Source organism: Oncorhynchus clarkii, chromosome 14, assembly GCF_045791955.1.
Source record: "Oncorhynchus clarkii lewisi isolate Uvic-CL-2024 chromosome 14, UVic_Ocla_1.0, whole genome shotgun sequence".
NCBI lineage: Eukaryota > Metazoa > Chordata > Actinopteri > Salmoniformes > Salmonidae > Oncorhynchus > Oncorhynchus clarkii.
Window position 1 is genome coordinate 14,426,010 of NC_092160.1, and position 11,918 is coordinate 14,437,927.

An 11,918-nucleotide genomic window follows, 5' to 3' on the forward strand; every position below is an offset into this window, starting at 1 on the left:
ACTGGACCCAGCTGCACCTAGCCTACACACCAGCCACCATATGAACTGTGCTCAGTATTGAGGAATTCCAGAACAAAACTCAATTGAAATGCCTCTTGGTTGTCCTTATTCATTTAACTTTTCTACAGTCCGGGAAATTCGTTTTTGGTGAAGCCACTTCCTCGTTGCCTGTGAAGGCTTTTTACTTATCGTCTTCTCTCTGTCATTTTTGAACGTACACTTAAGGGAGTGAACGTTATTTATAATAAGGGTTACATGAAGAAAATCAGACATCTCTGAAATGAAAATGGTGACCCTCCCCTTCACCAAAAAATAATCCTTCAAACAAAGTGCATGCCAAACATGTCTGCCGTTTACCCTGACTTCTTGGGCAAACAAGAGCCTTATATATATCCAGTTTTAGAGACTGTTCTTCATCCTAAAAGCATTGCATGAATCTATCATTGTATTTGCAGGTGCCAGAAAAATAGCCTTTAATAAACATTCCATGCAATTCTTTGTAATTTTACATATTAACGAATTACAGGCTAAGAATTGAAAGACAGATAGACCTATGTGTTCATCTTATCATATTTCTCCAATGCCAAATCAGTGTGTCTTGTTTGCAAAGAAACTGTCCCTCTTTGCAAATAGTTCTGAGCATAGTACTTCACTGGCTGACTTTCAAAAGTTAGGCCTACCTTTCCAACCCAGACAGAGTAGGCCTAGCAACTGCAGAAAAATTTAACCATTAACAGCTGCCTACTCGTCTTCCATAGCTTAAACCAACGAGAGAAGGTCACAGGTGTTTCCGTAAAAGCTGTCTGGGTTTAAATATCTTCTATTGTACAGATAGGGAATTGCTTAATCAATTGACAGTGAAAGAATTAGATTAGGCCTACTTCCCAAGCAAAGTCAGTCTCTGAATGTCAAAGAAAGGAAACAATGACATCCCAATGCCTCGGAGTCATGTCTTTTCCGGGTTGTTTTTACAGCTTGTTTCTAGCATAGAGAATCGCGGACCAAAGGGATTTTATATATAACTTTATATAATCGGATCCGTTTTATTGTCTTCATAGTATTAAGCTAAGAAGGGGTAGGCCTGTGCTTTTTGCCATTTTCTTTAATATTAGGTCGACATATGGCATACCCTCAATTCGAGTCTTGGTTTTAACTTAACACCCCTTCACTGACATGGCGGTAAACTACTTAAAGAGTGCATGGTGGGTGGAGGAATTGACCAACACATTTATGGATATAGCAGCCTATAGCCTAATTTCGTCTGTCAAACAGGTGGACCAACCTCTTATTTCTTAATTAGGAAGAAATAGGCTCCAACACAAAGCCCTCTTGTTTTTAGTAAAGTGTCATTAAAATGAATAAGGTTGAAATGAATTATGCCTACTTGAAAGTGTCCACTTTCAGCACCATGAGCTGTCCATTCAGATTGATTTGTGCCACAGCTGCTGCTTCAAGTTTCAACACCACAATGTAAGTTATTAGCATCTGGTTTATTGTAAGGTCACTAACTAAAAATAAATATATTGTTTTTAATCAAATCAATTATAGTACTAGGAAGCTATCAAAGTTGACCTCCGGTTCTCCTCATCTTCGTGCTCTCCTTCTCAAACTGAACAGAACATGCAGTAGGCTATAGGCTAGTCCACGCTCAAGAGAGTGAATTTTTTTGAACTACGACTAATCCATTTTTAAAAATTGGAAGAAACCTTTGACTCCTGAACTGCCACCGTAAGCCTACACAGCACAGCCATTGGTTAGGCAGGACACACACACAACAAAAAAAAACGTTTTTGATCAGCAAATGCAGAGCAGGCTGGGGCTCAGGGTTGGAATACACATTGCAGGGTGTAATGCAGCCTAGTTTTATTTACACCATCGCAGCAGCTATCTTAGAAATATAACTTTGCTTTGTGCTTCTCGAGCCTGCACTTCGTAGCCTACAGGCTATGGATCATTTGATCGAGACCACACTAAATAGCCAATAGGCGCACTTGATATTGCGCTCCCAGAGGAGAATGAGAGATGAGGGGCTGCATCGGGCACACATCAATATATAACCTAATAAGCAACTAATTAAAAAAACACTGAGAAATATTGACATTTCATCAATTACAAATTACATGACCCTCCTCTGGACTAGATTTTTTTTTAAAATACTAAACCCTCCTCTTGACTGAAATTGAAAAAGCATGACCCTCCCCTATTTTACTTCAGGTAACCATTCTGTACATTTCCATCTGTTCCTAAAGGCATCAAAAAGTGAGCGGAGCCCCGTTTCAAAGCACTCGAAGAACAGAAGCATAACAAGATGAAAAGAGGGATTCTATGATCTGGCCCTGTAATTACACATTTCTAGAACCCTGTGCTTCACTATCAACAACAGATAAGGCTTTTCTATGTTCCTCGCCTTTGATCTGGGGGTCCCTTCAATCACTTAGGGAAGAGGGGGACTCAGTGCTTCCTGTTCGGGACCCCCCTGCAAACCGCTCTCTAACTTACCAGTAGGTAGACTCACAGAGCGTTTCGACTTGAGACATTTTGTCTACATTGCATTTTAAGAAATAGCTAGCTAGTTAGCCTAGCAAATGTAGCTATGTAGTTTTAATTTTACATTCGGTAGGGTCTATTGTCAACTATTTTGTTCTGGGTTTATAGTACCCATAAGAGAAGGAGACAAACAAGGGAGAAAAAAGAGTCCTTTCTGCTTGACTCATGCCTCAAATGTTAAACTACCAAGTAGTACATTTTCTAACAGCCAAACGTTATTTTTTCGTGTCTAACTAATAGAACTAGAAAACACTAAATTCCACCAAACCTATTTTGTAACACTTTGTCAGGGTTCGTAGCACTGTTGTTGTTTTGCAATGCGTCCTGGTTGGTACACTAGGAGTCATAGATGGTCTCAGGAGTCATAGATCACTTGGTGGTTATCCATAAAATGTGTACCTTTGTCATTTGAAAAACTCGTTTTGTACTGGTTTTAGAAGGAACCCAATCAACTAATTTTGAGCAAGCATTTAGTGACTAACTCACTGTTTAAACCTCTTTCTTGATCCTCTAAAGAAGTGCTTTGGTATTTGGAATTCCACTCCTGACAGAGCAGTGATGTGGAATCCCTGTGATCAATGCTGAAGGAAATAGGAGTTCTTAACAAGGTGCTAACGCAGATCAGTTAAACTAAGTAACCCGATAGGGACCCATGAAAGGCCCTGAGCAGCCATCACTGAACTGTTGCTCACCTGTTGACTACTCAGTTGACTCAAGGATCCACTGATAGTAGAGATTAAAGGGAACCTTTAAAGGCCCCTATTGAGGGTCAACCGGATGGAGGGAGGAAATGAAGGAAGGAGGGGCAAACAGCAATGGAGAGGTTAACTAAAGCAGGGGCCTTCCACCTCCCTCCCTCCCACCACTCCACCCCCCACCAACAACAAAAAACTCTCTGACATGACCCCCAGCCGAGAGCCGGACGGACTAAAGCCTCCCATTGTTGTCCCTTATACAGGATCACCGAGCCTGCCAGTGAAAAAGGGGGAGAAGAGGTGGGGTGGATGGAGGGGGGGGGGGGGGACTGCCAGCTCAAACACAATCGTGTGATAGGACTTGGCCCTATCTAATCAAGGGCAGGAGGTCACTTCCGAACAACCGGGCTATAAAAGATTATTTCCTGCCGCATAACAGAGGAGCCGTTGGGGAAGGTGGGAGGAGAGGAAGAAGGGAGGGTAGGGGGAGGAGAGAGATGGGAAAATGGGGGAGGGGTGCAGGCTGTCTGTAAGGAGAGGAAGTGAATTGAAAAAAAGCCAGCAGACGGGAACCATCTGGCTAGATGGTAGTATAATCTTTAAAAAGAGACTGGGAGGGGTGAGGTACCCCACCCTCCACCCACCCCCACCCACCAAACACATACCCTCCGAAAGGGCCCACTGCATCCAAGGAATGATTTAAGCTCTTTTTTTTTAAATAACGTTTTGGGAGTAATTTTTTTCCCTTGGTTGAGATATCAAGGAATTGAACATCGCTCATACAGACCTCTCCCTGGGGGCTGTTAAGATAGGACATGATCTTATCAATGTGGGCCCGTCCGACCAGAAGGGAGAGCAGTATAGCTAATATGAAGTATACTTTACTGTATTTCTTTAGCCTGCAACGTTTGAGAGAATAGCACTTCAGCCATCAGCATCGTGTCAATGTAACGTTCTTCCTGCTACACCAGAAACCAACCAAAATCGACTTTACTTCTCAGTATTTCAATTCACACAAGATGGAATGAACACGAGCGGCAGCACTCGAGAATTGAACCTCAGCAATTCTTGAGCTTGGACGCTGCCATTGGACTTGACGCATCGTGGACAGTATAGCAGCTTACATTGATTTCCAAGGAAGTATTTCCTATATGGCTGATGGCTGATGGCAATGCCGGACAACCGATGGTTGTAGTGTAGCAGGGCCTTAAGGTGGAGTTTTTGTTGGTGTACTTTTTCAGAACACTGTCATCCAACTGTTGTTTTAAATGATCTAAATGTAATTATATTTCCTTAAGTTCCAAGATGAGCAATTCTTGACAGCTCCCTCTGATCAAGCCATCTTCACCTCTAGTTGCATTTCTTTTATTTTTTATTTAACCTTTATTTAACTAGGAAAGTCATTTTCATTTACAATGACGGCCTACCCCGGCCAACGCTGGGCCAATTGTGGGCATTGGCCACTTCCCTTTGATTGACTTTTCAGTTAGTAGAACACATAATCACCGACATCCATTGGCTATGAGCAAAAGTGCAAAGCTCATCTCTCAAACACGCCTGGCCATTAATTACAATAGGATCCCCCTGAATGATTGCCAGGGTTTGGGTATTGGTCCTCTCACTCAGGCCCCGCCTTCTCTTCCCCATCCCCTACTGGCCTTTGTCCATAAAATGCCTGACAAAGACAGGAAGAGGGGCTTGGGGAAAAATGTGTGGTATTAGATGGCAGTAACGCCGCATAGACGCATGGCACTTGGGGACGATGTGTGAAGGGTTTACACCCTGGCCCTCTGTGTGTGAATACATGGAGCAAATGCAGAGGCTTGGTTCCAATGGAACACCTCTGCCAAAGTAGTCCCAGCACCTGATAAAACATTGTTTATTACTCATGTGAATTATAAAAGGTCACTAAAGTAAATGAGTGTTTACCTCATTGCCAACCAGTCTGAGATAGAAACCTGGATGTGGCAGGAGTTATATGTTGTTATTTTTTTTTTACTTTTGCTCTGTTTAGATGATTTTATAGCAACTTTTCTGTATTCACCATCAGATGGTTCTCTCTATTTCCCAGAAACAGTTTCGCCCAACAAAGAGCAAAAACATTTTCAACATAACGAAAGCAAACCAAACCAACTTCAGTGATAGGCATAGAAACCCCTCATCCTGTCCCTCAAACCCATCTCTGCAGTCCCTCATAGCGAATTTCCATTTAGACGGTATTAGGAAAATAACGGAAATCCGCTGAGGTTAGGCAAACTGAAAGCGGAGCTTTGCCTTTGGTGACAAATCCTCAGGGGAGGGTTTATCGAAGACCTTCAGCGTCAGCAGCAGTGCCCTAGCTAAGGACAGCCCTGGCCGGCAGCAGAGCTTGTGGGTTGGAGGTTCCACCATGGTGACTCACAGGGTAATCATGCGTGTTTGCACTCGCAAGGCCCCAATGCTGTCAGAGGGCCCCGGGAGTAGGGCCGCCAAGCTTTACACACTCCAAAATAGCACCCCGTGGGCGTGTGGCGCTGCTAAATTTACTCTGCAACAAGTGCGAGGGAGCCAGTTCGCTTTGCTGCCACTTGTGCCATGGAATTACTTAGTAGTGACTCAGGTTGACTTTTAACCATTTCTTTTATTTACTGAGATGCAGTGCCTTAGACTGCTGCACTTGACACAATGATGATGAATATGGAAGCTTGTAGGGGCGATGACAAATCATTTCATGGAGCGGAATCTGATATATATAGAAAAAGGAAACTAGTATTCAGACACTTAAAACTTATTTTGGTATTTCATCTAATTTGGGGGGGGGGGGGGAAGAAGGCTTTTAAGGGACTCTTGTTAAAACCTGAGACCTGGAAATGGCAAGCAAATATATATCTCCTTATTTGGGTCAGACTGGAAAATATGAAGTAAACATTTGCTTCCTGTTAGCCGCCTCCTGAATAACATTTTAGCTCTGTCCTGTGTCAGGGATCTAAAGTGAAACCTGAAAAAAAGAGGCCTCCCATTGTTTGCGATTGTCCAGAAGCAAATGGGTCTCGAATTGCAGCTCTGAAAGGTAACAGGAAATTGACAAATCGCTAACCCACTCAACCACTCAGAGGAACAAACGGTACATTCCAGCAAAAAATGGAAATGCACAATAAAAAGGAGCCATGTTCTGTTCATGCAAACTGTTGAACCACAGTGACAGGAAATCCTACAGGTTGTTCCCTGCAAGAGCTTAACCAGATAAATCACAAAATGCCACTTCTTTGGTTTTCTACAAAAATACCACTCAATGTTTACCACCCAGCCTAGTTATATTATCCACATTAGCCTTTACCTCCCTGAACAACTGTGCTTGTTTTATTCCCGAGGTCAAGTTTCCAACTCCCTCCAAACTGAGATGGTCTGAAATACTAATTGCCCCCTCAAAGTTAAACCCTGGTATTTTAGTGCATTTCCTGTTGCCGCTCTGTTATTTCAGACTCACTAACCTTTAGAAGTGAAGACTCATCCCCTGGGGGTCAGCAAGCTTCCAGAGTGATAAATTCATTGACAAAAAAAGGCAGGCAAATGGGGGCTGTATCTGCCCCATCTTTACCTTTAGTGAAGGAACCGTGCCATAAAAGCTTGGCATTGATAGCAGTTTATTATCTTTGAACAGGTGGACCTGGGTAGTTGTAAAGGTGGCTCTCATTTCTCAGACACATACTGTGGCCTCACATTATGGAGACCATTTGAGAGTTGGGAAGATTCTGATATACTGTAGCAACTTTTAAAACCAGGGATTAAAGCTAATGCTTAGTTTGTATGTGACCGCTTGCCTGGAATGAAGTTTATCAAGTGTTGGAACTTCCAGTTAGTATCATTGGTGGCCATTTTGCATTCAGATGTAGGCTTATTTTACATTATCATCAGTTTAAAGAATAATCAAGCCAATAAATAGAATCCCGAAATAACGGGCTTGAAACATTCAGGTTAAAAGTGGTTCTGACTCACTTCAAGTAATTTTTTTTACCAGAATTCCACACATGAACAAATGAGTGTACAGCAAAGTGGTGTTGACCAAACTATTCCACGTTACGCAAAGAAATGATGCAAGAACTAAACTTGGACCCAATCACTGCCTTATTACCCAGAAAGCTTTCAAACCAGAGTTAAACACTCCCAAGGGTCAATGTAACGAGGATAATCAAGACACAAGACATTGTTTTTAATTAATTAATATATTTTCTGCATTAAAGTTAACATAGTTTATTCTTTTGTGCCACCCTTTCATTTTTCAGTAAGTATTGATATTGTTATAATCAGACATGAGTAAATGTAAGACTGTCTTTTGCAATAAATATCATAAAATAATAGAGCTTCACATAATAAATATTTTTACAAAAAAAAAAATACATTTTCCTTTTTTTTTTTAAAGCCAGATCGCTCTTATGGATTTGAGAATACAATTTACAAAACAAAAACAAGGGAAAGAATGCCACAGAATGTGTGTGAATGATGAGTGGAGAAGGGAGAGAAACATATCCAACAGAATACTATGAGATGGATGTGCTTTCCACAATGCAACTCGAGCACAGAAACCCAGCTATCCATGGTCTGAGTGTGGTAGCAACTGGGAATTCTAACAATCCTTGTTTGCTATGAACACGTGGTAACAGCTACATATTGCCTAGCTAGATAGTCCTTCACAGATTTGGTAAGAGGCTGCTCTCACTTGAAGCTTAAAGCACCAGGTAAACACTGCCTAGCTAACAGAAAATTATTTATAAAAAAGTGTTAATGAGTAGCTGAAGAGAGACAAAAAACAACAACCATTGAAGACAAACACTGGTCTGTAAAAACATGGTCCTGTTGCAAAAAGGAAGGAGAAGAAGTGAGTGGTTTTCATATTCCGTGCTTTACTCCTATCAGGAGAAAAGGAAGTGGGTGGGAGGTGCTTCAAATGTTTGATAAACATCAATAGTAATAGTGACTATTATGGTTATCATCATTATCATTGTCAAAACCACACAGGGAACAACTGTCCGCCCCTCTACCCACACACACACACAAGATCAGGAAGGCTTTTCCTGGGCCTGGTGGGACCAGCGCTCCAGTTTGCAATAGACAGTGTTAGAGTTCTTGCAGCGGCAGCCGGGCCTGTTGACTTGGTCGTAGCAGCCCTGGCACGCCTTCAGACACCCCTTGACGGGCGGGTAGCACAGCAAACAGGGGAACAGTACCGACAGTAATCCCATGCAGAGGAAGCGTGAGCAGCAGTGGGAGCGTGACAGCGAGCAGGGGTGGTCGGCACACGAGTCCCCCTCGTCGTCGTTGGAACAGTGGTAGAAGATGCCCTTGACCAGGCACATGCACGTGCCATGCTCCAGGGCGCTATCCGCCGAGCACAGGCACTGGCCGTTGCAGGCCAGGCACGAGGGCAGGGTTCTTGGGGCTGTGCAGTCTCCGCACTTGCACTTCCCGCAGCATTCGCAGATGAACTGGTGGCCAGAGGCCATGTCCCCTTTCCCTGAGGGCTTGAGCGGTTCCTCCAGTGGCGGCAGCGGGTGCGAGCCCTGCTGGGAGGCTAGCAGCGCCTTGGGCTGAGTCCGAACAGGCTGAGCACGCTCAACTCTGTGGTGGTGCTGGTGGAGGGCCACCATCCCTGGCCTAGAGGGAGGCGAGCGGGCCAGGAGTCCCTGCTCAGAGGATACACTGCTGTTGCTCCCTGAGCTAGCCGCACTGCCTGTACTGGTGGAGCGATTAAGGCCCGGGGCCCTGGTGCTACACTGCTGGCCCCCAGCCACTACTACAACCCCACCGTGGTGGCCCTGCCCTACCGGCCGGTGCTCGTAGTTGTTGTTCACATTGACGAGAATCACCTCGTGAGTCCTCTCCTGCTGCTTGTCGGGCCTGGGCACCATGCGGGGCGCAGGGGGCCTCCGGACCACCGAGGGGCCTTCTGTGTACTCGTTGCTGGAGCGGATGGCCTTGATTTGGTCCAGGGAAAGGATAGCGGCATGCTGGAGCTCCCGCTCGTAATCCGACCTCTGCCGGTCCTCCAGGGAAGGCTGCTGAATCACCACTAATGAACCGCCAGGGCCATGTTGACTTTGGAGCGCCATCTGGGGTGATCACCACTTCCGACATTCACCATGGACTTGGCATGCATCGGAAAACCTGCAAGGGACAGCAAGAGAGACACGGGAAAGGGCCATCAGTAAAGACAAGGATGTCATTTGCAAATGAGAAATATAGGGTGGTGGCGTTTTGGAAAACTGTTCCCTTTTCATTTAGATTCAACTTTTGATTGGAAAAACTAAAGAGCTGAAAAGGTAGAACCATCAATAGATCCTTGGATGGACTCAATCTATAGATCAAACATGGTTAATTGAAGATCATATTTCATCAAAGTTATGAAACGGGTTAAGAGCACAGTCTATTGAGAGTTGAGTATGCTATTTTGGGCTTACATTCCGATTTTAGTATTAGAAGCTTTTTATCCAGTCAGTCAATTAATCTTAAAATAGCTAGGTTAGACAACCACATCATTCGTAATATGTACATTTTTCTTCAAATAAGTTAAGTTATCAGCAAAGTCAGTGCTAGTAGGAAAAGCCAAGTGCAAAATTTTTAACTAATTAAGAACATGTTCACATAGCCCTGATAGTTTTTTATGCAAGCCGTGGGGAAAAAAAGTAGACTATTATTGTTACTTTTCACAGCTTCCTCAATATGCACACACCCAAACTTCAGTACAAATAGGCTACTTCCCGTGCTCATTTACATTTGTATGACTGGTTAACGTTTCAAATGTGCCAAGGCGACGGAACGAGGCCACGATCCAATAGGACAAAATGAGCTGCCTCGCGTATTATTCGATTACTAAATGAAAGACTGTTAGAAGGAAATGCGGTGACAAAACTAAGGTCACGACAGAACCCGACAATAGTGTCAACTTTATGTTCATATAATTTCAAGCACACAACTGAATTAAAGCCAATACCATTACTGGTTTAAAATATCAACAGCTTCTGGAATTAACCGTGGTAGGTCTAGCTATAAAGCCAGTCGTATCTCTTGAAACTGTAACACAAACGGGACCCTACTCAATAGGCATAAACACATTCGGTCAGTCTAATCAACATGACGCAAGCATCCAAACAAGTTTAAAAACGGATACAATATGCAGATAGGCATATGCGCGAAGACAGCTTGCTTATAAGCAGAGCCCTATAATTGATTGACTTCATGAAACCCCACAGTAGTTTACACCGAGCACAGTAAATAGGTTAAGCCAGTAGATAGACGGGCGGCCTAATTGTTGTATTGTAAAAGGACAAATACACCGACAGTCCTAGTGTAGGCTATGCCCTAGGGTTTAGTTGACCGAGAGACGTCCCATGTGATAGAAACCACAGAGGATCAAATCAACGGATCTAGAGATGAATAGCAAAACAAGGGGGGAAAGCTTATGAATGAAAACTAGGCTACTGTGGGGGTGGGGTGTTTGTTTGCGCGTCGGAGTGATCGCGCTCCCCTCTGAACCAAACTATGACCGTTTTTATTCCCTTCGAGAGTCGAATGTTCTATGTTAAATAGGCATTCCGAGTAGAGGACACAAGCAAGCATGTACAATATGAAGCGAACTCTCCACAGATTCAAGCACCAGATGATGCGTGTTCCCAAGGCCATCTATCTCGACATATACTAACGAAAAGCATAGTCCATGCAACTGGCAACAATGTTTCCAGAGCCGGAGTTCTGAACCCTATGCGTATATTAGCCTACTTATCCGAGGAAGATTAGTTGTGAAATGGTCGTTGTATCCAGTCTACATTTTAGCAACAAAGAATCTATGAACAAACTAGACATTTCCAACATGTTTCATTGAGGGGAGATACGCACCCATCTGTAACCATCCATAACGTCGAATCCATCAACCAATATACCAAAACTCCATCCAAGGAAATAGTCCAAGCGTATTTTAATTAGCTCTTAAAATTCGTGACCACGGCTTTAAATCCAAATACGGATGTTTTATCTTCTTTCGTTATTCCTTCTCAAAATATGGTGCATTACACCAATGTGCTCCAGAAACGGTCAAATCAACGTTTCTTTATGGAATAGGTACCAAATAGCCTAAAAGTTGCGCACTTGAGAACGATCTGGTCAGACAACACTGTTTATTAGTCCTAGAGCAGAATAACAATTGCAGGGAAAAGCTTTAGGATTCTTAAAAGCACAATAATTAACGATTTGAAGACAAATAATTATATATCCAATGGTTTTCAGTCTTCAAATTCTGCTTGGAGAATAGTAAAAGTAGGTTTTTGTTGTGCGGAATGCTCAAAAGCAAGCGCTAGTCGAAGACGTGCTCTCATCAACACTGCAGGACTGTCGAGCACTGAATGAATGAGAATGTAGGGCTCAGTGTTTGCTCGACAAGCCAACTCCCATTGGCCATTCACGCCACTGAAAAAGGATACATCGCATCCGCTCTTAATTCATTGGGCAGATGTGTAAGGCCGGGCGATAGAGATGTGTGCAGCAGTTAAGGTGGAACGGTTTACAATAGCCGATAAACTCATTTCCGTTCTTGTGGTTGCAAAACTATTGAACAGTGGCAACAAAATTATCCCCTTTGAATCGATAACGTTGTTTTATTTTATGCATTCCACTGTATCTCACCATTCCATTTACGTATGGCAGAGT

General features: G+C 43.3%; 1 protein-coding gene across 1 annotated transcript; it reads right to left on the reverse strand.

Moving 5' to 3' along the window:
• Nucleotides 1–7,428: 7,428 nt before the first annotated feature.
• Nucleotides 7,429–11,616, reverse strand: LOC139366332 (protein sprouty homolog 1-like). The gene is made up of 2 exons (XM_071103694.1): nucleotides 11,112–11,616; nucleotides 7,429–9,383 (listed from the first exon to the last, which is right to left on the reverse strand). Exon 2 carries the CDS (start codon nucleotides 9,326–9,328, stop codon nucleotides 8,279–8,281), a length of 1,050 nt encoding a protein of 349 aa, XP_070959795.1. The 5' UTR covers nucleotides 9,329–9,383; nucleotides 11,112–11,616; the 3' UTR covers nucleotides 7,429–8,278.
• Between the last annotated feature and the right edge of the window lie 302 nt (nucleotides 11,617–11,918).

Excerpts from the sequence above, each read along its gene's own strand:
- LOC139366332 (XM_071103694.1), bottom strand. The coding sequence starts at position 9,328 with ATGGCGCTCCAAAGTCAACATGGCCCTGGCGGTTCATTAGTGGTGATT.